Source organism: Peromyscus leucopus, chromosome 4 (genome assembly GCF_004664715.2).
Source record: "Peromyscus leucopus breed LL Stock chromosome 4, UCI_PerLeu_2.1, whole genome shotgun sequence".
Classification (NCBI taxonomy): Eukaryota; Metazoa; Chordata; class Mammalia; order Rodentia; family Cricetidae; genus Peromyscus; species Peromyscus leucopus.
Genome location: NC_051066.1, coordinates 79,717,763 through 79,742,062, shown reverse-complemented (window position 1 = coordinate 79,742,062; position 24,300 = coordinate 79,717,763). Strand labels below are relative to the sequence as shown.

Genomic DNA, 24,300 nt, shown 5'->3' with positions numbered 1-24,300 from the left:
ATATAACTTTTATACTTCTATAAATTTGATCCTAAATACTTTATTCACTTCAATACTATTTTAGATGAAATTATTTTTCTAATATTTTTGGTTATTCATTGCAACTGTATAAAAATATATTTGATTATTATATATTGGTCTTAATATGTCCTGCAATCTTTCTGACCTTGTTTATTGGTTCTGATAGTTTCTCAGTAAATTCCTTCGGGTTTTCTATATATACAAGGTCATAACATCTATGGATAATTTCTTCAGACATTGGGGGAAAACACCCAGTTTTCTTCATTAGATATAATGAATGTTTGCTGTGGGTATTTTATAAATATCCTTTGAAGTTGGGAAACTTGTACTGTTAGATTGGCGAACATTTTTTAGTACGAAAGGGTACCAAATTTTGCAAAATGCTTTCTCTGTGTCTGTTGAGATGATCTTGTGACTTTTCTTTTTTGTCCCATTGTACTTTTAACATAATGTATGATGTGAATTACATTTCTAATTTTTGGTTTTTCGAGACATGTTTTCTCTGTGTAGTTTTGGTGCCTGTCTAGATCTTGCTCTGTAGACCAGGCTGGCCTGGAACTCATAGAGATTCACCTGGCTCTGCCTCCCGAGTGCTGGGATTAAAGGCGTGCGCCACCACTGCCCACCGTGAATTACATTTCCAAGATAAATATTACTTCGTCATAATAGTATGCTTTTACTTATGTGTTTATTTGCTATTTATTTATTTATTTATTTATTTATTTATTTATTTATTTTTGTACTATGAATTGACATCATGGCTTGTGCCTGTTGGAATAGACTCTACCACTGAGTTACAAAAACTAGCTTTTGTTTAACTCTTTACGTCTCGATGTGGTCACTGGATTTTATTAAAGACTTTTGTTTATGTCATTAGGGATATGTAGTTTTCTCATTATTATTATTTTTATTATGTTGTCTAGTTTTGTTATTAGAAAAACACTGTATTGCTGGGCATGATGTCTTGTGCTTTTAGTCCCAGTACTCTGGAGGCAGAGGCAGATGGATCTCTGAGTAGCCATCCTAGGCTACATAGTGAGACTGCCCTCATAAAGTGAGTGGGGAGTATTTTCTTATTTTTGGAGTTAATAAACTCCAAAGTATTAGTATTAGTCCCTTCACTCTAGAATTTAGCAGTCCCTGAGGCCTGTGCTTTTTCTTTATAAGATGGTTTTTTAATTTTTTTTATTTAGCTAATTAATTAGTTTATTTATAATTTTATTCTTCCTGAGTTTTTTTTAATAGTTTGTGTCTTTTTAGGAGTTTGTCTATTTCACCTAATTTTTTAAATTTGTTAGTATATAGTGCTGTTTTGAAGTATTTGTTTGGTTTTTGTTGTTGTTGTTGTTGTTATATGTGTATGGGCTAGGGTTTGGCTACGTGTAAGTCTGTACACCATGTTTATACCTGGTACCCATGGAAGCAAGAGAGGGTGTCAGATCTCCTGGAACTAGAATTAGAGACAGTTATGAGGTGCTGTGTAGATGCTGGAAGTCTACGCAGGGTCCTCTGGAAAGTAGCCAGTGCTCTTAACCACTGGGCCAACTCTCCAGCCTGTTTCTTTTCTTTCTATATCCAATTACCTTTCTTCTAGGACTTCTTAAAGCTTTGGTTATCTGATTCTCTGTTAGTTCCTATCACTTTTGTGTGTCTCTGCCTTTTGAAATTATTTTTGTTGTGTTTAGAGCAGTTTGAGGAAAGGATAGATAGGTAGGTCATAGCTTCAGGTTTGCTATGCAGTCTTCTAGTCCTGATTCAGTGTGTGCATCTTTGATTCTTAGATTAACAACTGGTCTTTCATTTCTTCCTGTGGAATTGTTTCCAAGCAGTTGATTACAAAAATAACTTACGCTAAGGTTTTGGACCTTACTCAAAATATAGAACTGTTTAAATATTTGTCATTGATTCTGTTTGCATTATTTAGTTTCAGAAGCTCTACCTATGTCAACTCCTGGTGCATCTGCCGAGACAGCTGGTGCTGCTCCCACTTCCTCCTCTGCTGGTGCAGTTAAACAAGACCTTCATTTGACTTCATCTGCTGCAAACGCCCTGGAAAATGCAAACTCCACAGAACCCCCCAAAGCCATCCAACTTGATAGTCTTCCTGCAGACCAGTTTGCTAAAGGACAAGCTACAGTTGCCATAGAAGGTTTTACAGATGAGGAAAATATAGAAAGTGGAGGAGAAGGCCAATACAAAGAACGCGATGAATTTGTGGTAAAGATAGAAGACATAGAGACATTTAAGGTCAGTGAACATTCCCATGTTTAAAGGACCTAATTTAGTTGGAATGCTTGTGTTTTCATGATGATTTCAATGGCACACTTGTCATGCATGTTACAGAACATTAAAAATGCTATGAGTATCCTGTTACTGTGTTTTATAAGATGGGACTGGATGTCAGATTTACAATTTAATTAATTAATTAACTTAGCCTCTTACTCTGTGACAAGGGCATACACACTACGCTACAGCTCAAGTCCAAAATTACAGCAGTTCTGTTAATTTTTTTCAATATTTCCAACTGAATATATTACTAGGGAGTATAAGAAAATGTTTATATAATTTAAAGAATAACAATCATAAACATGAAATTGGATTTAATTTCATAATTTTTGTTTTGTTTTTTGATACAGGGTTTCTCTGTGTACACTGGCTGTCCTAAACTTGCTGTGTAGAGCAGGCTGGCCTTGAACTCACACACCTATTACTTATCACTACTTATCACCTAACAAAAAGTCTTGGGGAAAAAAAAAACCCAGCAACCCCTTTCCTCTAAGTTAATTAATTTGAGCACTATGTTCTGGAAAAGCATTTTTTTAATCCCTGTCACTGAAAGCAGTTTTCTTGCCGCAATCTCCAACTGTTCTTCCCTCTGCTCCCCAAATGCTGGGATTAAAGGCATGCACCACCACTGCCTAGCTTATAATCTAAATTGTAGTGCCGTGAGTAGAACGGTACAATTTGTAGGGAACTGTCTAAGTCATACTTCTTTTATTAGTTTGTTTTTGAGATAGCCCTTGTTACAAGTTAGCTTGGGGGCTGGAGAGATGGCTTAGCGGTTAATAGCACTGGCTGCTCTTCTAGAGGACCTGGGTTCAAGTCCCAGAACCTACAGGACAGCTCACAACTGCTGTAAGTCCAGTCCCAGGGAACCCAAAACCCATGACGGAATACTGATGTGAATAAAGTTAAATGAATTAATTAAAAAAATGGCCTGATACTTGCTATATACAGTCCAGGACAGCCTTGAACTACTGGCAGTTCTCTTGACTGAGCCTTCCGAGTGTTGGGATAACAGATAAGAGCCACCATGCCTGGCTAGCCATACTTAAAATATTTTTGGATTTTTGTTTCTTGCTTTTGCTGGTATGTTTTTAAATTGGGATGGAAAGCAAAGGATTTAGAACTGGGAAGAGTATAACTTTAAACCTGTCTGTGATCCTACTATTCACAGTTAACTCCCAATACAACTGTATTGTATTGTTTTGGCTATTAGAAAACTGCACAAGGGCTGGAGAGATGGCTGAGAAGTTAAGAGCACTGACTGCTCTTCGAGAGGTCCTGAGTTCAATTCCCAGCACCCACATGGTGGCTCACAACCATCTGTAATGAGATCTGGCACCCTCTTCTGTATACATAATAAATAAATAAATCTTTAAAAAAAAAAAGAAAGAAAACTGCACAAATGAGGCCAGTGGGTGGTGGCGTACGCCTTTAATCCCAGCACTTGGGAGGCAGAGGCAAGTGGATCTCTATGAGTTTGAGGCCAGCGTGGTCTACAGAGTGAGTTCCAGGACAGCCAAGGCTACACGCAAAGAGCCTGTCTAGGGGAAAAGATTCCTCCTTACAGTAATTCTATAAATATAAGCATGTTGGTATTTTCCTAAATGTAATTAATTCTGCTTGTTATAGGAGGCTTTAAATGTAGGAAAAGAGCCCCCAGCTATTTGGAAAGTACAGAAAGCTTTGTTACAGAAATTTGTTCCGGAAATTCGAGATGGGCAAAGAGAATTTGCAGCTACAAATAGTGTAAGTTAAATGCTTGATTCCATCAGCTTCTCTAAACTGACTTTTCGAGATAAAATGAGTAGGGTTAGTTGCATTGACATTATTTCTGATAATAGCATTGACTACTCTTGCAGAGGACCTGGATTCTATTCCTAGAATCCTCATGGCAGCTATAACTGTAACTCCACCTCTGAGGGATCCTATGTCCTTTTCTGATATCTGAGAACACGTGCACTCACATGCACACATCTACACAGGCATGTGTACACAATTTAAAATAAATAAATGAAATAACAGAGCTGGAGAGATGGCTCTGCAGTTTATAGCACATATTGCCCCTGAAGAGAACCTGAGTTGATATTAGGAAACTGAAAACTTCTTGTACCTCCAGCTCCTCTTCGGGTACCTGCACTCACTTTTACCTCCTCCTCCTCCTCTCATTCACATATTCACTCTCACACATACACCTCCCCCACTCCCATCCCCACCCTTCTCAAAATCAGGATAAAACTAGTCTGATTAGGGCTATGTTTTGGAAAATGCAAAGAGTAGCTGGCAGTGAGGTCAACAAAGTGGTATTTATGTATAGATATGTAATTGTATAATTCAAATACTTTTTTCCTTAGTACCTTGGATATTTTGGAGATGCAAAAACTAAATACAAAAGAATATATGTAAAGGTCATTGAAAATGCAAACAAAAAGGAGTATGTCAGAGTGTGTTCCAAAAAACCAAGAAATAAGCCTTCACAAGCTATCAGGTATTTGTTTTTTATGTATTATATTTAAGTGCTTATTTGAGTATTGTTATTATATAAAGGGTCACATCACTTAAAGAGACTGAGAATGATGCTTTCCCTTTTGCAGTAAGTGATTCCTTTTCAAAGAATGAGTTGAGTATAGTAAAGCCAGTGTTTTCCTGTGGTGGAGCAGGTAACTTCTTTGCTTGGGTCTTTGTGGTGTTACTATAGTAAAGTGGAAAAAACAGAAGGTGCAAAATGTTTTGAACTTAGCTCTTTGAGACAAAACCATTCTGAAGCTCTTTTCTCCATGAAATGAAAGTAGTAAGTGAATGTCAGGTTTACAATGAGGTAATTGTGGGGATAGGGACACACATGGACATGTGCATTATATATAGATCAGCACACAGTAGATTTCCTATCATAGATCAGTGTGCCTGGGTTATCTGCAGCATGATTCTGGAAGGTAATCTGACATGATTGTGATGGGTATTGGAATGTGTGTATAGCCCTAGTATTCATCAATTTGCTGTCATGTAGGTCTGTTTTAATTAAGATTGTGCCACCTGTTTTCAAGCTGCTGCCCAGTTGTCAAGATGGAATTGAATTACACAAATTCTAGATTCAGCATAGGACAAATCTTCAGGGGTTCTCAGACAGATGTATTTGCATTTCTGTGTCAAAACTAATAGAGCGTCAGGGCTAGACTTGACTTTCTGCACCTCATGTTCTCTGGAAAATGAACCATAAGGGGCTTGATGGCGTAAAGATAGAGTTAATAGCCCCTTAATAACTGAACATAGAGTGCCAATGTCAAACGATCTATTTCAAGAAAGTGCTATAGGAGTCACCATTGAGTTGCATAGTACATGGACTTCATTTTGGAAATGTTGATCTGAGCGTGTTTAATCTTTTCCTATTAATCATAAGAGTCCTTTTATCTTTCTTTTTCTTTTCCCCCGCCTGAGACAGGGCTTCTCTGTGTAGTTTTGGTGCCTGTCTTGGATCTTGCTCTGTAGACCAGGCTGGCCTCAACTCACAGAGATCTGCCTGGCTCCGCTTCCCAAGTGCTGGGATTAAAGGTGTGCACCACCATCACCCAGCATAAGAGTTCTTTTATCTCTTTTTAATCTTGAAAGATTTAATGATGTTAATGAAATTTGTTTTAACATTGCAGAAATGTTCTATCTAAGCCAAGTAGCAGTAAAACTTCTGACCCACCAGTGTCAAAAACTACAACTACAAAAGCCTCTTCCACAAAACCCAAAGTTAAACAGCTCAAAATGAAGGCTGAGCCACCACCAAAGAAACGGAAGAAATGGAAAGAAGAATTTTCATCATCACAGTCTGAATCATCTCCTGAGGTCCGTTCTAGCAGTAGTGAGGATGAGGGTGAGTTCCCCAAGAAATGAGTATTTTGATAACTTCAGACAGTGTGCGGGAATGAAGGGGCATAGTGATGGTGACAGTTCAGTGGATTGGTTTGCTGGAAGATTGCACTGTTCAAGTTCCTTATGCTTTCTACAAATCACACCATAGAGAGCACGTTTGGTCTCTGTAAAGCAGGAGATGCAAAACTCACCTTGATCCTTCTAGGCTGAGGAATGCCAGCTGCATACTAAGTCTGGGGATTACTAAGAATCATCTAGTCCTCAGGCTGGTGAGATGGCTTAGTGACCAAGAGGATCTAGGCAACTCACAACTCTGTGTAACTCCAGTTCCTGCACACATGTGGTGCACATAAGCTCAAAGAGGCATGTACACATGCACGTAAACAAAAATAAATAAATCTTAAAGGAACAAAAAATAGTCAGGCATGGCACATACCTGTAGAGGCAAGTGGATCTCTGAATTTGAAATCTACATACTGAGTTCCAGAATAGCCAGAACTTCATAGTAATGCCCTGTCTTGAAAAAGCAAACAAACAAATCCTGTAGGGTATACCTGTATTTATGCCAGAAGAAAAAAGGAAGCAAATCTAGGACAAAACAATCCAATCTGTAATTAATTAGTACAATATGATAACATGATAGATCAAGTATATTTACCATGTTTGCCATAGTAGAATTTACAACATGTACAATGCAAGAATACAAAGCACACATTCTATTAGCTCTGAAAACATGGAGTATAGTATGTACAAAAAATTTCAAACAGTTCAGCAGAGGGCAGAGGTTGACAGACTGGCTTGATTGCTACCCAACTTTTATGAATAATTTTATTGGAGTACAGCCCCACAGATACTGTTTGGAAGTACATGATTTCATATAGTTGTTTTTCTTCTACAGTGAAAGTTTTGAGTTGTTGGTACAGAGATCATGTGACCAGAAAAACCTAACATATATTCACCATATAACTCATTGTGAGTTTTTTGTTTGGTTGGTTGGTTTGTTGTTTTTTTCAAGACAGAGTTTCTCTGTGTAGCCCTAGATGTCCTGGAACTCGCTCTATAGACCACGTTGGCATTGAACTCACAGAGATCCACCTGCCTCTTCCTCCAAGAGCTGGGATTAAAGACAGGTGCCACCATTGCCTGGCTCACCATATGACACTTATGACTTTTTTTTTTTTTTTTTTTTTTTTTTTACCATATATATGACTCTTTACAGGAAATTTTACTGACCATTATTCTTCTAAAATATAATGGTGAGCTAGGCAGTGGTGGTACATGCCTTTAATCCCAACACTTGGGAGGCAGAGGTAGGTAGATCTTTGTGAGTTCAAGGCCAGCCTGGTCTACAGAGCGAGTTCCAGGACAGCCAGTGTACCCAGAGAAACCCTGTCTCAAAAAACAAACAAACAAAAACCTCAAACAAACAAATAAACAAACCTAAAATCTAATGGTGAAGGCAAAGCTGAAGGGAAAGGAATGGCCATTCCAGCCTTCCTAAAGCCTCAACGCTTGGCTTCTCTGTAAACAAAGGAGAGTGTTTGGAGAAACTTCATTAGGAAGCACCGTGAAGAAATGAGTTATTAGACCTAGTTTCAGGCAAAAATGGTATCAGAGTCCAAGTAGTGGCGACAGGAATGGAGGAGGAGACAATAGAAATTGAGCTTGTGATCTGTACTTAAATGAGGAATTAACTGGTTGTTAAGGATATAATTGAGAATTGATCTGTGTCATTGTCTGAGAGCTATTCGTATTAGAATTAGAGCCATAATATATATAAAATCCTCAGTATTGAAATTACTTTAAATGTTTTGTTTCATTTTGAAACAGGGTTTCTGTGTAGTCTTGGTTGTCATGGAGCTCACTATGTAGACCAGGCTATATTGGAACTCACAGTATCCTCCTGCCTTTGCCTCTTGAGTGTTGGGATTAAGAGCATGTGTGGGGTTTTTTTATTGTTGTTATTGTTGTCCTCTGACCTCCACAAATATGCAATGTGTGCACACATACAAGATAAGTAAGTGTAAATTAAATATTCAAGGTAGAAGCGTGTGTGTGTGTGTGTGTGTGTGTGTGTGTGTGTGTGTGTGTGTATGGTATTATTTGTAGTTTTTGCAGTTAACAGTACTCATTGCTTAGAATAGGAGGACTTGCATTCTGATTTGTAATTATACAGATTTCTCAAGTAACAAGAACAAATTTTCTTGACTAAGTAACATGGCAGACCACTAGGTGTCACTAGTTAGGCAGCATGTTTAGGATTTTAAGTCAAATAATATGGATTTATAAGCTGATTCTATTTTCACATTGCATGCATGCATGCATATGTAAGTGTGCATATGCCATGGCATACATGTGGAGGTCCAGGGAGAACTCTGGGGAATCAGTTCCCTCCGGCCATGTGGGATATGGGTCCGCAATCATTCTAGTCGTCAGGCTTGACAACAAGTGTCTTTACCCACTGAACTGTCTCACAAGCTTATAGTTTTGTTGTTGTTATTTTGTTTGTATGTATGTATTTGAGACAGAGATTCTCTCTGTGTCATCTTGGCTGTCCTGGAACTTGCTATGTAGACCAGGCTGACCTCAGGCTCCCAGAGATCTGCCTGCCTCTGCCTCCCAAGTACTGAGATTAAAGGCATGCACCATCACCTGGCCTGCATGATGGTAATTTTTAAACTCTTTCAGAATATTTTTATAGTTTTGAAATACATTTTATTTAACAAATAGGCTCAATCTATTTAAATTTACTAAGTAGCAATTAAATTTAAAAAATGTTTAAAATATTTTTTAAATAATCAATTACTGCTTATTAACACTGGGATTTTTTTCATGTCTGTTGTACATTCAGTTTGTTACTATATGTGAGTTTGGTTAAAGTCTAAAGAAAGCATGGCACCCGAAGGTGTTGTTAAGAAGAGAATTTGGATTGCTTTTTGAGATACATGAACTTGACATCTCAGCCTTTAACAATTCTTTATTTATGTGTATGAGTGTTTGCAGGCATGTATGTATGTATACTATGTGTGTGCCTGGCACCCACAGAGGTCTGAAGATGCATAGGATCCCCCCAAACTAGAGTTACAGATGGTTATGAATGACCCTGTAGGCACTGAGAACCAAACCCAGGTCTTCTAAAAGAGCAAGTGCTCTTAACCACTTCGCCGTCTCCAGCCCTGACAACTAATAGTTCTTGCTCTGCTGAACTCTGCTCGTGCTCTGTGATATTAATATATGCTGGTTTGTCTTATTCTTCGAGTTCATGTTTCATATATCATAGTCTCACAATATACATTGTCATTTGGAAATACTTAGTGAGGGAATACTTGGTGAGGAAGTCCTTAAGAAAATTCATACATTTCCTTCTTTATATTTAACAAGTTTTGCTTAATATTTGCTATTTTTAAGTGTGTGTTATTCAGTAGCATTAATTACATTATTGTGGTACCGTCCAGATTACTTATTCCCATAACTCTTATCACCCCAAATGTATACTATACAAACAGTGGCTTTCCATTTCCTCCTACTCCAGTTGCTGGTAACCTCTGGCCCTGGCTGTCCTGGAACTCACTGTGTAGCCGAGGCTGGCCTAAACTCAGCAATCCACTTGCCTCTGCCCCCCGAGGGCTGGAAATAAAGGTGTGCGCCACCGCCAGTTAGCTCCATTACTCGCTTATTATCAGAATGGTTCCTCGTCTTTCTGTCATTAAACTTAGAATTTCTTGATATTTGTCCCTGGATTGAATATGTTTTTAAGACAGGGTCTCTGTAGTGCAAACTGACTTACAGTGTCCTATATTGTTCAAGATGGCCTTGAATTCCTGATCTCTGCCTCCTCAATTCTGTGATTACTATGTGCTTCACTTCATTCTGAGTTTTAAACCTTTATTACCTGTATGATTAGAAATACCTTCCCATTCTGTAGGGTGTCTTTTTAAATCACTAGATTCTGAGGGAGCCCAACTTAATGCTTCCATTTCTTGTGCTCTTGTCGTGGTCAAAATCCATTGCTAAATCCAAGGAAATCAAGGTTTAAAATCTCTTGTATTTTTTTCTCAGAGTTCTGTGGTTTTAGGTCTTATATTTAGGTCCTGTTTTATTTTAGAATATTTACAAAATAACATTCAGCAGGGTTGGAGGTATGGCTTATTAGTAGAGCATTTGCCTGGCATGCATGGGACCTTGAGTTCAACAATCAATACTGAAAAGTAAATGATTAATTTCACTATTGATATCATCAGCAAGGCCTTCAAATATTGTGAAGCTGTCCAGATTACAATAGTGGATTCAAGTTTTCTAGAATTCTAAATTTTACTTGAAATCATCTGAATTTTATCATTGACTAGTAGTGTCACTTTTTAGGGCTGTTGGGTTTTGAGAAAGATCTCACTGTGTAGTCCTGGCTGTCCTGAACTCATTATGTAGACCAGGCTAGCCTCAAACTTGCAGAGATCTACCTGTCTCTGCCTCCCAAATGCTGGGGTTAAAGGTGTAAGCCACCGTGCCTAGCTTGGTTTTCGGGGGTTTTTGTCTGTTTGTTTGTCTGAGCCCTCTCTTCAGCACCTGCTTTTCATTTTGTGTTTTTTGATTGTTTGTTTTTTGATTGTTTATTTGTTTGAGACAGGATTCCCTGGCTAACTTTCAACTGACAGAGATCTGCTTGCCTCTCCTTACTGAACATCAGGATTGAAGACTTGTACCACCATAATTGGAGTTTATTATTGTTAATTATTATGTGTAGTGTGTGTGTCTGTCTGTCTGTTATGTCTATCGTGTGTGTGTGTGTGTGTGTGTGTGTGTGTGTGTGTGTGTGTATGTATGTGTGTGTATGTGTGTGTGTGTGTGTGTTTTGCCTATAGAGGTCAGAAGGGTGCACTGAATCCCCTGTAACTAAAGTTACAGGTAGCTGCGACCTGCTTACTATGGGTGCTGTGAACCAAATTTGCATCATTTTTCCAGGAGCAGTATGTGCTCTTAACACTGAGCCACCTCGCCAAGACAAGTTTCATGTTTTGTTTTATGTGTATGAGTGTTTTGCCTGCATTTCTGTATAGGCACCACATTAGGGCCTTGTGTGCACAGAGGCCAGAAGAGGATGTTAAATCCCTTGGACTTTGAGTTCCAGTGGGGTACTTTGTAAGAGCATCTTGACTGCTGAGCCATCTCTCCAGTCCTGGCCTTTCTTGAACTCTTTTTTTTTTTTTTTAGATTTATTTATAACCCATTCGTTGTTGTGCCTGCATGTACACCTGCACACCAGAAGAGGGCACCAGATCTCATTACAGATGGTTGTGAGCCACCATGTGGTTGCTGGGAATTGAACCCAGGACCTCTGGAAGAACAGCCAGTGCTCTTAACCTCTGAGCCATCTCTCCTGCCCCTTTCTTAAACTCTTAATCTTGGTGCCTCTAGAGGCCTCCTGAGTGATGAGATTACAGTCGTGTGCCACCAATCCCATTTAATCCTGCAGTTCTTGCCATTGAATTTAAATGAAATTTTTATGTATACATAGGCTATGTTTGAATTTAAAAAAATTTCTAGAATTATGCCACTAGAATTCTGTAGTAATTTTAAGTGTAGAAAAAAGAAGGAATATCTTTGTTCATGGGTATCTTGTAGTGTTTGTTTTGTTTTTTCTTTGTTTGGTTTTGGTTTTTCAAGACAGTGTTTCACTGTGTAGCCCTTGCTGTTCTGGAACTAGCTCTGTAGACCAGGCTGGCCCTGAACTCACAGAGATCCACCTGCCTCTCCTTTCTCTCCCTCCCTCAGCCCTGAGTGCTGGGATTAAAGGCATGCGCCAACCACTGCCCAGTTGTTTGGGTTCTTAACAAGAGTCTCGCTATGTAGCCTTAGCTGGCCTGGAACTTATGCAGACTAGGTTGGCCTTGAATTTATAGAGCTCATCCTGCCTCTGCCTGACTTCACTATGCCACCTCTTGGCTTCTTTACTAGACATAGAGAAGTCATTGAAACTATAGTTGTAAGAGGTAGCAGCAGAGGTCTAAGGTGTGGGATGTCAAAAGAGAAACTGGCTCTTATGTGGCCTATGTGTCAGAGGCTACAGTGGTACCAAGCCTCATGATCACCTGGGAAGCTTTTTATAAGTGTACCCTTTAACGCCGTTCTTAACTCCACCACAAGCAAAGTGGTAAAAGTCTGTTTGAGAAAGCGACCATCTAGGCTTTCTGCAGTGCTGGCCTGGTGACACATCCCTGTAAGCTCAGCACTTGGGAAGTTAATGCTTTTGAAGACTGCTGAGGGCAAAACCCTGCATCAGCAGAACAAAACCAGCTCTAGAGTGATTCTTTCTTATGTGGCAACCAGGGCAGCCTTAAACTTGGTGAATTGCTGATGATGACCTTGAACTCCTGATCTTCCTGCCTCACCTACTAACTGCTGGGACTGCAGGTGTGTACTACCACAACTATTCATCTGGGATGTTTATGTCTGTGCTTATGTGTCTTTGCACAGTCATATGTGTTGATACATATGTACATATGTAGGCCAGAGATTGGTGTCTGCTGCCTTCTTCTGTTCCTTATCAACTTACTTTTTTTAAAAAATTTTTTATTTATTTATATTTTATATATGAGTGTATACCTGCACACCAGAAGAGGGCATCAGATCTTATTATAGATGGTCATGAGCCACCATGTGGGTGCTGGGAATTGAACTCAGGACCAGTGGAAGAGCAGCCAGTGCTCTTAACCCCTGAGCCATCTCTCCAGCCCCTCAACTTACTTTTTGAGACAGGATTTTTCATTGATTCTGGAGTGTGGTGATTGGGCAAGACTGACTGGCCAACAGATTCCAAGGATCCTCCTGTCTCCACCTTCCCAGCCTGGAAATTAGAAGTGTGTGCCAATCACACTTGGCTTTTGTTTGGTGTTTTGTTGTTGAGACAAGGTTTCTCTGTGTAGCCCTGGCTGTCCTGAAACTCCCTTTGTAGACCGGGCTGGCCTCAAACGCACAGAGATCTGCCTGTCTCTGCCTTTCGATTATTGGGATTAAAAGTGTGTGCCACAACCTCCTGGCTCACACTTAGCTTTTTAATGTGGGTAACTGGGGATCTGAATTCAGATCTTCATGGCTAGCACTTTATTGACTGAGGTATCTCCCCAACACTGCCTGGGTTGTCTCTAAACAAAGAATCAGAAAGGCTTAAATTAGAACTGCCCGAGCGGTGGTGGCACACACCTTTAGTCCCAGCACTTGGGAGGCAGAGCCAGGCGGATCTCTGTGAGTTTGAGGCCAGGCTGGTCTGCAGAGCAAGTTCCAGGACAGGCAACCAAACTACAGAGAAACCTGGTCTCGCCCCCCCCACCCCACCCCCCAAAAAAATAGAAATGTCTTCAGTCTTGTTTAGAGGGTACTGTTATAAAGAAAAATAATGTTAAAGTTGTCAGGAAGGAAGAATTTAGTATCTTCTCTCTTATTCGTCCTAGAATTGGATCCTCCAGCTCCCTTTGTCACGCGTTTTCTGAACACAAGAGCAATGAAGGAGACTTTCAAGAGTTACATGGAGTTGCTTGTTAGCATTGCTCTGGATCCAGACACTATGCAAGCCCTAGAAAAGAGCAACGGTATGGCCTGCTACGGAGCACATTCAAAAGTTCTTTGTTAAGTGAATTTTCTCACTGTCATCTCCTTTGTTTTGTTATTTACTCTTGGGGTTTTTGTTTGTTTTAAAATGTCTTATTCTATAGACAAGGCTCACAGAGATCCACATGCCTGTGCCTCCCAAGTGCTAAGTATAAGTACACATGACATTTCCCCCAATGCTTGCTGTTACTTATTTATATATTATGTTATGGCATATGTAATGCCAGTACTGTACTGGGAAATTAACAGTCTAATAACCTCAGGTATTTAGTACAATATCAAAAATGATTTGTTACTGTTGTATTTTTATTCTCCCCCCCTTTCTGTTTTTTTTGGGGGGGGGTTGAGACAGGGTTACAGGTGTGAGCCACCACACTCATCCTCTTTTCTAACACAACAAGTTTGACTCATTTTTGACAATGGGTTGTAATAATTTTTCTTTCCCTCCTTTGGCTTTGCCCAAAATTAGACTGAATGGAGAATATCTCAGCTAGGTGTGGTGGTGCATACCTTTAATCACAACATTCAGGAGTCAGAGGCAGGTGTATCTCTCTGAGTTCTAGACCAACCTGGTCTAGGTATTGAGTTCAGGCTAACTAGAATTACATAGCGTGACCCAATCTCAAACCAACCAAGGAAATCTCTGAGTGGGGTTGTAGTTAATGATAAGACACTTACCTAACTAGTGTGTGCAAGGCCCTGGCCTCATCTCTAGTACTAGCCAGAAAAACAAGTCTTGTTCATACTCAGTGTTTTATACTCAGAATTTATAGAATTTTAGAATGTTTGTATTTTGTAGTATTATTATTGTTAGATAACAAATGAAGTTGAGAGAAATGAATCATCTTTCTAATGGTCATCCTTTTGTTTTAATTGAGCTAAGGTGCCCGGCGTGGTGATGTACACATTTAATCCTCGCACTTGAGAGGGTGAGGCAGGTAGAGTGAAGCGAACCTAGTCTTTATAGCATGTTCTATACCAGCTTCTATATGAGCTACATCATGAGACCGTGTCTCAAAAACAATGTGCAAAGAAATAAGATGCAAGACTTTGGCAACACTTGGTATGATCAAATCTACTTTGCAGGCTGACCTCTGTTTTGAAAGCTAATTGCCTATTCTTTTCTCATTTTGGTTTTGTTTTGAGACAGGGTTTCTCTGTGTAGCCCTGGCTGTCCTGGATCTCACTGTGTAGACCAGGCTGGCCTCGTAACTCACAGAAATCCACCTGCCTCTGCCTCCTGAGTGCTGGGATTAAAGGTGTGAACCACCACTGCCTGGCAAAAGCCTGTTTCTTAAAAGCTGCATTTTACATAAGCCAGTGAATTTTAATGTCTTCTAATATATAGGTGGTTTAAGAAAAAAAAAGGGGGGGGTGTTAGCAAACATTTATGTTGATAGTTTATCCTTTGGAAATGTTATTTCAGATGAGCTACTTTTACCACATATGAAAAAAATAGATGGAATGCTGAATGATAACCGGAAAAGACTTCTTGGAAATCTTCATTTGGACCAGCCATTCAAGGTACTTGCTCTTGGTGATGTGTCAGCAAACCCAGAACCGTCGTCCCAAACAAGCAGAAAGAAACATGCAGTAAAGTCATACTGGTTTTTTTTTTGTTGTTGTTGTTGTTATTTTTGTTTTGTTGTTGTTGTTGTTGTTGTTTGGTTGTGTTTTTTTTCTTTGAGCACAGATTTTGGTTTTGTTGTTGTTTTTGGTTTTCCCTAGAGCTGGGAATTGAACCTAGGACCCCATGCATGCTAGGCAAGTGCTCTGCCATTGCACTACACTCCCAGCACCACTGTAATTTATATCTTTTTTAATGTAACAATATTTCTTTTTTATTCATTATGAGTTTGTTTAGCATGTTTTTAGCTTTTTTGTGTATGTTTTATGTTCAAATTCTTTTTTTTAGTCATTTATTTGTTCTGTTTTGTTTTGTTTTTCCAAGACAGGTTTTCTTTGTGTAGTTGTGGTGCCTGTCCTGGATCTCACCAGGCTGGCCTCGAACTCCGCCTGCCTCTGCCTCTGAGTGCTGGGATAGGCATGTGCCACCACCGCCCAGCTAGTCATTTATATGTAACATTCCTCCTATAAATTTTTTTTCATGTTTCCCAAAAGTAATTCTCTTCAACTGCTATATTCCAGTCTTATATTTCCTTTTATTATCTTTTTTTTTCCCCAAAGATGTATTTTTATTTTCTGTGTATGGATGAGTGTTTTGCTTGCATGTACTTCCCGTAGAATGTACGTGCAATCTTCTTATGACTTCTAAAAGCTTACACATTCTGGGCTGGAAATGACTCCACAGAGGAGAATGTGTACTGCTCTTCCAGAGGACCCAGGTTCTATTCCAGTGCCCTCTTCTGCTGCACACAGGATTCACAGATAGACATTCAGGCAAAATACTCATACATAAAATAATAAAATAAGCCTAAAAAATAATTTTAAAATATTTTTAAACTATATATATGTTTATAATTAAAGATTAGCTGGGTATGTAGGAACATACCTATAATCCCAACACTTAGCGGAGGCAGAAAAATGAGGAATTCTAGTTTTTAATGTTAATGCATCTTAAAAATGTAAGTTTGTACTTTTGTTACCGGAAATACAGAATTGTAAGATAATCTGAATTCAGAAAATTTATCATAAAAGCTACTCAGTCCAGAAAACTTCCCAGATTACCTTTTTAATGTGTAACATCTAGAACTATTTGATTGTGTCTACTTGGGCAAAGTTTGTTTTTGTTTTCCATTGATGGTAATTGTATGTGTTTGTAAGAAAGTTAAGATTTTTTGAAATGCTTCAAATAGGAGATTAAAAAAAATGTTTTCTTTAGGAGTAATTAGCACCATCAGAACAAGGTGGAGCATACCTGTAAGTTCAACATCTAGAGGTTGAGGCAGGAGGATGACCATGAGTTCCAGGCCAGGTTGGCCTGCATAATAAGATTCTATCTCAAAAACAAACAAAAAGTAATCTAAACAAAAGAAATTTGTAATATAGAGGTAGGGGTATATAGTTCAGTGAGTGATAGAATGCTTGCCTCAAACACATGAGGTCTCAGGTTCAGTGCTCTATACAGCCCTCACATAAAGCAAAGATCACAGAAATATTTTGTTCCACTAGCTATGATAAAATTGGTGCCTTTTTAATTTAGATTTATCTATCTTTTATGTTTATGGGTGTTTTACTTGTGTGTAAGTGCACATGGACATGCAGTGCCCTCAGAGGTCATAAGACAGTGTCTGATCCCACTAGAACTGGAGTTACAAGCCATTGTAAGCTTCCTTGTGGGTGCTAGGAACCACACCTGGTCCTCTGCAAGGGTAGTGTTTAACCACTGACACATCTCTAGTCCCGGGTTTGGTTATTCTAAAAGTATGTCCTAAAGCCTTCTACAGTTAGTAGCACTCTGTCTTTGCTTGTCAGGATGTCATTAAAAAGTTTTCTCCTTTTATCTCCAGTGACCTAGTGCCAATAGTTTTCAAACTTGCAATCTGTTTTTAGACTTTAAATTCTACTTGTTGTAACTGGCAATTCTAGACCCAGAATGATTTAAACAGGGTATTTTTAAGTGCAAAGCACCAGTGTATATGATAAAAGCCCAAGTAACGTGAGGAAGGAGTGTAGTAGAAATTTATGGAGGCTCTTCAGTAAATATGCTAGAAGATTTGTTATGTTTATCAAATGACAGTTCCTTGTTACACTTAGACCTAAGGAAAATTTTCATTAGTTTTTTTTTTTTTTTTAATGTACTCTTTTCAGGCTCATAATACCTATTTGTGGAAATTGGAAGTCTGGAAGATAACAGTAAAACTGACCCATAAATGTAACAGCAGCACTTTTAACTCTTTTTTTTTTAACATCTTTTTTTTTTTTTTAAAGATTTATTTATTTATTATGTATACAGGAGAGGGTGCCAGATCTCATTACAGATGGTTGTGAGCCACCATGTGGGTGCTGGGAATTGAACTCAGGGCCTCTCGAAGAGCAGTTGGTGCTCTTAACCTCTGAGCCATCTCTCCAGCCCCCACTTTTAACTCTTAATGCATAAAAATTCATGCTGCTGCTAGCTAAATCTGATTTTAGAAAACTGTGATCAAACTCATCCCATTTGTCTACAGGGATTCTTCTGTTATTGCATGTAGCTTTTCAGGTCACAATGACTTACGAAGCATGTAAGTCAGTGGATTTTAAAGACTAGACTAGAAATGGTTGTGGCCTGTGGCCAGTGTATCATCAGTGGCGGCTCCCTGTCTATGGTCAGAACACCATCAAACTCTGCTCCAGGATCTTTTCACACAGGTGCTTTCCGTGCAGTCCATAGAAGCCAGAGGAGTGCAGCAGGAAACACAGCAGTGCTTCTTACTGCCTTGTCCTCATCCTCATCTAGAGTCTGATGACTTCCCTGGAGCTGGTTTGCCTCTGGTTCACGCTATTAGTCAGGGTGGAAGCGGTATTTTAAGAAATGCCTATATCCCTATTTTCCTTATTTCACAATCAAAGAGGCATTGCTGGTAATAACTCAGGAGTTCCTTCAGCATAGTGTGCTGTTGCTCACAAACAAAGCAGGCCATATAATTAGATTCAAGAAATGGGGAGACAGAATCCTCACTCTGTGGGAAAAGGTTCAAAGAATTTGTAACAACATCCCACTGTGACCTCGCGCATTTGTGTTTGTGTGTGCTTGTGTGTGTGTGAATTTTGAATGGCTGGAAATTGCGGTTAGTTTTCTTCTGATGTCAGTTATTATCCTTCATTATTTTAAAGAATGCTTTGGAAAGTTTTCCTGAACTAACAATTATTACTCGAGACTCTAAAGCAAAAAGCGGAGGATCTGCTATTTCTAAAATAAAAATGAATGGCAAAGCTTATAATAAGAAAACTCTAAGGACTTCTAAAACAACCACTAAGTCTGCACAGGTAAGTACATATGGCTTATGAATGAATCCCTTTTCCAGTTAGCACAGCTCCCATAACACCATTGACAGCAGCAGATGTGCTGTCTGGAAGGGTCGTCCAGGATGGAATAAGCAGCTGCACTCTGAGGAGGGGACTCTGTTATTTCTCCTGTGTGTGCCTTGAACTGTACCAGCAATAGTGAGTGCTCACAGAGTTTATAAGAGAGACTAATAAGGGAGATCATCCCATGTTTAAGTTTATATGTTTGCATATAACTTTAAAACTATTTTAACTTATTAAAAATATTTAAGTGTAACATGTTTTGAAGTATATATGCATTTTGGGGAGGTAAACAAGAAAATTCATTGATTTTTTTTTTTACCTGTTCAAAATTACCTGCACATAGTTTGGAAACACATATTTTTAGTGTGTTTATACACTTCATAAGATTGAATATTGTTATATCTGTAAAGTCACTAGAATGACATCTGTTTATCTCTACAGTCTAAGTTATTAACTTTTCAGAAAATAGTTCTGCAGTATAACAGTTTCACATCAAAAACTGTATTTAGTAATTCAGGTCTGGTGGTGCATACCCGAATCCCAGCACTTAAGTAGGTGGAAGCAGAAGGATCTGGAGTTTGAGGACAGCCTCAACTACATAGCACTTTCAAGGGTAGCCTGTGTTATGAGACCTTATCTTTAAAAAAAAAAAAGAAAAAGAAAAAAAAAGAAAGAAAAGGTATTTTCCATTGAAATCCATTCACTCCAAAAGTATATAGTTATTGCAACATAGTTTAAAAGAGCAATCCCAAGGACCAGATGCAGTGTCATACACCTTTAATCTCAGAGAGAAGCAGTGGGATCTCTATGAGTTCTAGGACAACCAGGGTGATGTAGAGAGACCCTGTTTCAAAAACAAAACAAAACTGGGGTATTTAATATTTTTCTTTCATTTTTTGAGATAAGGTCTCACCATGCTATCCTGGAATTTGTTATATAAACCAGGCTGGCTTAAACTCATAGATCCACCTGCTTCTGGAGTGCTAGGATTCAAATCATATGCATGATTCTTGGTTTAAACTTATTTACTGTTTGCAAAGAAGAGACAGATCTGTTGATTGTCTCTCAGACAGCTACAACAAAACACTGTGTATTTATAGTGTAACAAATACAGTTATAGTAATAGGGACTAGAGATGTGGCTCAGTCACACCCATATACATAATCAAAAATACTAAATCTAAAGAACTATGCGTGTCATAGTGAAAGCTAGTCAAAAATCTATGCTTCATATAATTTTTATTTAGGGCATAAGGATGGAATGATATACATGACAATAAACCCAAAGTTATCTAAGTTGTAGGTGATTGAAAAAAATTTTGAAACTAGTGTGGGGTGGATGTTGTTGGTCAATTTGTATTGGTTGGCTCCTTTCTTGTCAGAAATTAATGTTACTTAAATATTGAAGCTTAGCCTAGAGGAAGAGCATGAAAGACTATGTAATGTGCCACCAGCCACATTTATCACTGAAGCCATAATAGAAATCTTTTACTCTACATCTAGAATGGTAGTTACTGGTTACATTTACATGCTGTACTTGGGAGGCAGATGGCAGGAGGATGGGGTTCAAGGCCAGCCTCAGCCTTCAGCCTCATGGGCCCAGTTTGAAGAAAGAGACAGAGATCCTGTAACCCCAGCACTAGGAAGGCAGAGGCAGGTGGAGCTGAGTCTCAGGCCAGCCAAAGCTGCTGAGTAAGATCCTGCTCAACAAAAGAAAAAGCTGTTTCTATTTAGATTTTTCTCTAGTTGCTAGTTTTTCAAATAACATGTACTCATAACATGATAAAGGATGAATTAAAATATAGTTTATATTTAATCTCTTCCTGTGTGTATCAATACAGCCTCATACCTAGCCATATAAGTCATTTTCCAAGTTGTCATTCGACTTTGGATCTAGTATTCTTAGCTCTGTTGTTACATGAAAAGTACCTGTAAACTTCTTTCTTTTTTAGGAGTTTGCTGTTGATCCAGAGAAAATACAATTATATTCATTATATCATTCACTCCATCATTATAAATACCATGTTTATCTAATATGTAAGAACGAGGTAATTTTTTTTTTAATTTTTTAAAAATGAAATATCATGTTTTTCTGAATTTTCTATTTGTTTATTTGTGGTTTGGTTTTTGTTGGTTTGTTTGGTTTTTGGTTTTTTGAGACAGGGTCTCTGTGTATCCCTGACTGTGATGGAACTCGCTCTGTAGACCAGGCTGGCCTCAAACTCTGCCTGCCTCTGCCTCCCGAGTGCTGGGTTTAAAAGCTTGTGCCACCACCACCTGGCATCTGAATTTTCTTAGAGATTCTAACTACAGTGTTTGTGGATGCTTTAAAAAGAATTATAAAATGTGTGTGCACTTACTTGCCTGTATTCTTTTCTAAGTAATGACTAGATTTGAGTTCCTCTGCTCTTGGTGCTCAGATGCATTGAAAGCCTCCTCACTTGATAGGTATAGCTGGCAGTATTTTTTGTTTATTTGTTTTTCTAGACAGGGTTTCTCTGTAGTTTTGGTGCCTGTCCTGGATCTTGCTCTGTAGATCAGGTTGGCCTTGAACTCACAGAGATTCATCTGCTTCTGCCTCCTCAGTGCTGGGGTTAAAGGCGTGCGCCACCTCGACCAACAACTGGCAGTATTTTTAAGCTGCTAGCATTTGATTACAATTCCATAATATATGGTGTTTTGAGCCAGGTACGGTAGCACATGTCTTTAATCCCAGCACTGGAAGGCAGGGGCAGATGAGTCTCTGAGTTCAAGAACAGCCTGGTCTACAGAGCAACAACCAGGGCTACACAAAGAAACCCTGTCTCAAAAAAAAAAAAAAAAAAAAAGGAAAAGAGAGAAATGAAGATTAGAATTACAACTTTTTCGGTGTTATAAATTTTGAGATGAGAAGGTTATGTGTGGCATCAGCAGAAGTTTGTTTGTTTTTCGTTTTTCTATAGACAGGGTTTCTCTGTGTAGCCCTTGACTGTCTTGGAACTCACTCTGTAGTCCAAGTTGGTCTCAAACTTACAGAGATCCACCTGCCTCTGCCTCCTGAGTGCTGGCATTAAAGGCATGCCACCACTGCCCGGCTCAGTAACATCTATCCTAACCAATACTATAGTTTCTTGTTTTTTGTTTTTCAATCTGTTTTTATTTTGTGTGGTTAAGGGTTTTGCCTGTGTTTGTATGTGCACCGTGTTTGTAGTGTGTCTTCAGAGTCAGAAGAGGGCGCATAGCATCCTCTGGAGCTAGAGTACAGACAGTTGTGAGCCACCATGTGGATGCTGGTAACAAAACCCAGGTCTTCAAGAACACCAACTGCTCTTAACCGAGGAGTCCTCTCCAGCCTCACAGTGCTGGGTTTTCTAATTACCAGATTAAATTAGCACAGAGCTGTACCTGATGTGTTGGGCAACAGCCTCAGATAGAAGATGTTCCTAAGTCCAAAGGAGAAAGCAAAAATGGTGATGTAAACTATGTTGACTCTTGTTACACTGGTCTGAGATAGAGTTGACATCAGTATTTGTCATTTGTGGGGGCTGGAGACAGCTCAGCAGTTTATAGCACCAGCTGCTCTGGAGACCTGGGTTCAATTCATAGCACCCATATGGTGTCTTATAACCATCTGTAACTCCTGTTCCAAGGAATCTGACACCCTCTTATGGCCTCTGTAGGCATTTTATATACAATAGTATGTATCATTGCTTTTTAATATAGTTGGAAGGAATTAGAAAGCATGAAGCACTTTACCAAGACATTTACCCACCCGTGGAGCCAAGATACCAGGAGTTGATTTCATCAAAACTCATCTGAAATAACCATTTGCTATGGCTGGGAATAAGGATGGGTGAAAAAAAATTAGTCCAAAAGCTGGTTCATGCCTTTAATCCTGACACTTAGAAGGCAAAGGCAGGTGGATCACTGAGTTCAAAGCCTGGTCTATATAGTGAGTTCTGGGTCAGCCAAGACTACATAGTAAGGCCGTATCACTTTAAATAATAATAATGGGCTGGAGAGAAGGCTCAATGGTTAAGAGCACTGGCTGCTCGTCCAGAGAACCCCAGGTTTGCTTCCCAGTTCACGCCTATTTGATGACATCTTATACCTGTCTGTAATTCCTGGTCCAGGGGTTCCAACTCCTTCACATAGACATGCATGCAGGCAGAATACCAATGTGCATAAAAATAAATAAATTTAAAAAGTAAGTACTTGAAGGTGCATTAATAAGACCTTAGAAAGCATTTAAGTCTAAAAAAAGTGGTCTGTGTACACTAATGCAAAAACTTATTTCTTTATTTTAGATATCGTCTGTGCAGAAAAAAAATGAAGATTTAGGACAGGAAGAAATTGTTCAACTTTGTATGAAAAATGTAAAGTGGGTGGAGGATCTATTTGAAAAATTTGGAGAACTTCTAAATCATGTACAACAGAAATGTTCCTAACATTTCCACAAAATCCCACCTTTTATAGCACTAATGAAATGTCATAGTGTCATAGATAATCAAATCTCCAGCAGTGGTCTCTTGCAGACATGCCCAGTACCATAGGGGACTTTGACCAGGACCTTTGCTGAGGACAGTGGTGCTGCCACGGAAGCCAGTCCTTTTATCTGAATGAATGATTTTTCTAGTTTTTAAACTGTGGGGTGACTGAGTTTTTTATTTTCAGAGACATCTTTTGACAAATGATAAGCATGCACTAAGTATAATTTTATTGCTAGAGAAATAACATTGAAGTGACCTGACTTCCCCCATGACTGGTGTCAGAACAAAAGAGGTGGCAGAAAGCATTCGCCTGGTCACAGTGTTCAAAGTAGTGTACATTGTGTAGACGGATCTGGTATGGTGTGACATCCTGTGTGAGAGTGTCTTCAGTTTAAAACATGGAACTCAGAAGCTGCGTTCTGCTCTGTGGAGTCCTTTAACATGTCCAGGAAACTGGGTGTGGAACTGTGCAATTCTGTGACTGCTTTTCGTGTCAAGTTCTATTGTGATAAAAAAAAGTGACATACTATTTTCCCTGTTTTAATGAAAAGTATTTTTGTTTATAATGTGTTTGTTCCTTTGGAAAATTTTCAATTGTACATTTTATTTTACTAATAGTTGTATTTTTCACAAAGGAAATGTGGTTTTAATTTTTCTATCCATACTTCATTGTTTTCAGTAAACCCTGTGTAGATACATGTCATTTGCGTGGTAGATTCTGTCTGGAGGTGGCTGTTTTTGTTTGCCCTGTTGTTACTCAGAATATTCATTTGGTGCTAGAATTAGTTTAGCTTTATAAACGGGACTGTGTGAAACACTGCACTAATTTCATATTTCATGAAATAAATTTCTTACCAAACTAGCACTTGATTTATACTGATTTGTCAAAGTAAAAATTAACTACTGCCAGGTGTAGTAGGCATGTCTTTCATCCCAGCACATGGGAGGCAGAGGCAGGTGGCTCTCTGTGAGCTCCAGGCTAGCCTGTTGAGTTCAAGGCCAGCTGGTTCTACATGGTGAGCTCCAGGACAGCCAGAGCTACATACTAAGACCTTGTCCCAAAAACAAACAAACAAACAAAAACTTAACTAGTGATA

At 38.9% G+C, this 24,300-nt stretch overlaps 1 protein-coding gene across 4 annotated transcripts in view; it reads left to right on the top strand.

Moving 5' to 3' along the window:
• The window catches only part of Qser1 (glutamine and serine rich 1), a 61,023-nt gene extending 36,958 nt beyond the window's left edge, over window positions 1-24,065 (top strand). Inside the window, exons 4-12 of one of the 4 annotated variants that reach the window (XM_037205071.1) lie at window positions 1,946-2,268; window positions 3,937-4,053; window positions 4,659-4,792; window positions 5,949-6,163; window positions 13,608-13,781; window positions 15,191-15,288; window positions 18,541-18,693; window positions 20,687-20,782; window positions 23,021-24,065. In XM_037205071.1, coding sequence (XP_037060966.1) covers window positions 1,946-2,268; window positions 3,937-4,053; window positions 4,659-4,792; window positions 5,949-6,163; window positions 13,608-13,781; window positions 15,191-15,288; window positions 18,541-18,693; window positions 20,687-20,782; window positions 23,021-23,161 — 1,451 coding nt within the window. In that variant the 3' untranslated portion in view covers window positions 23,162-24,065. The remainder of the gene's footprint in view (window positions 1-1,945; window positions 2,269-3,936; window positions 4,054-4,658; window positions 4,793-5,948; window positions 6,164-13,607; window positions 13,782-15,190; window positions 15,289-18,540; window positions 18,694-20,686; window positions 20,783-23,020) is intronic. The other 3 variants (XM_028877888.2, XM_037205069.1, XM_037205070.1) reach the window with 3 other exon arrangements.
• The last annotated feature ends 235 nt before the right edge of the window (window positions 24,066-24,300 follow it).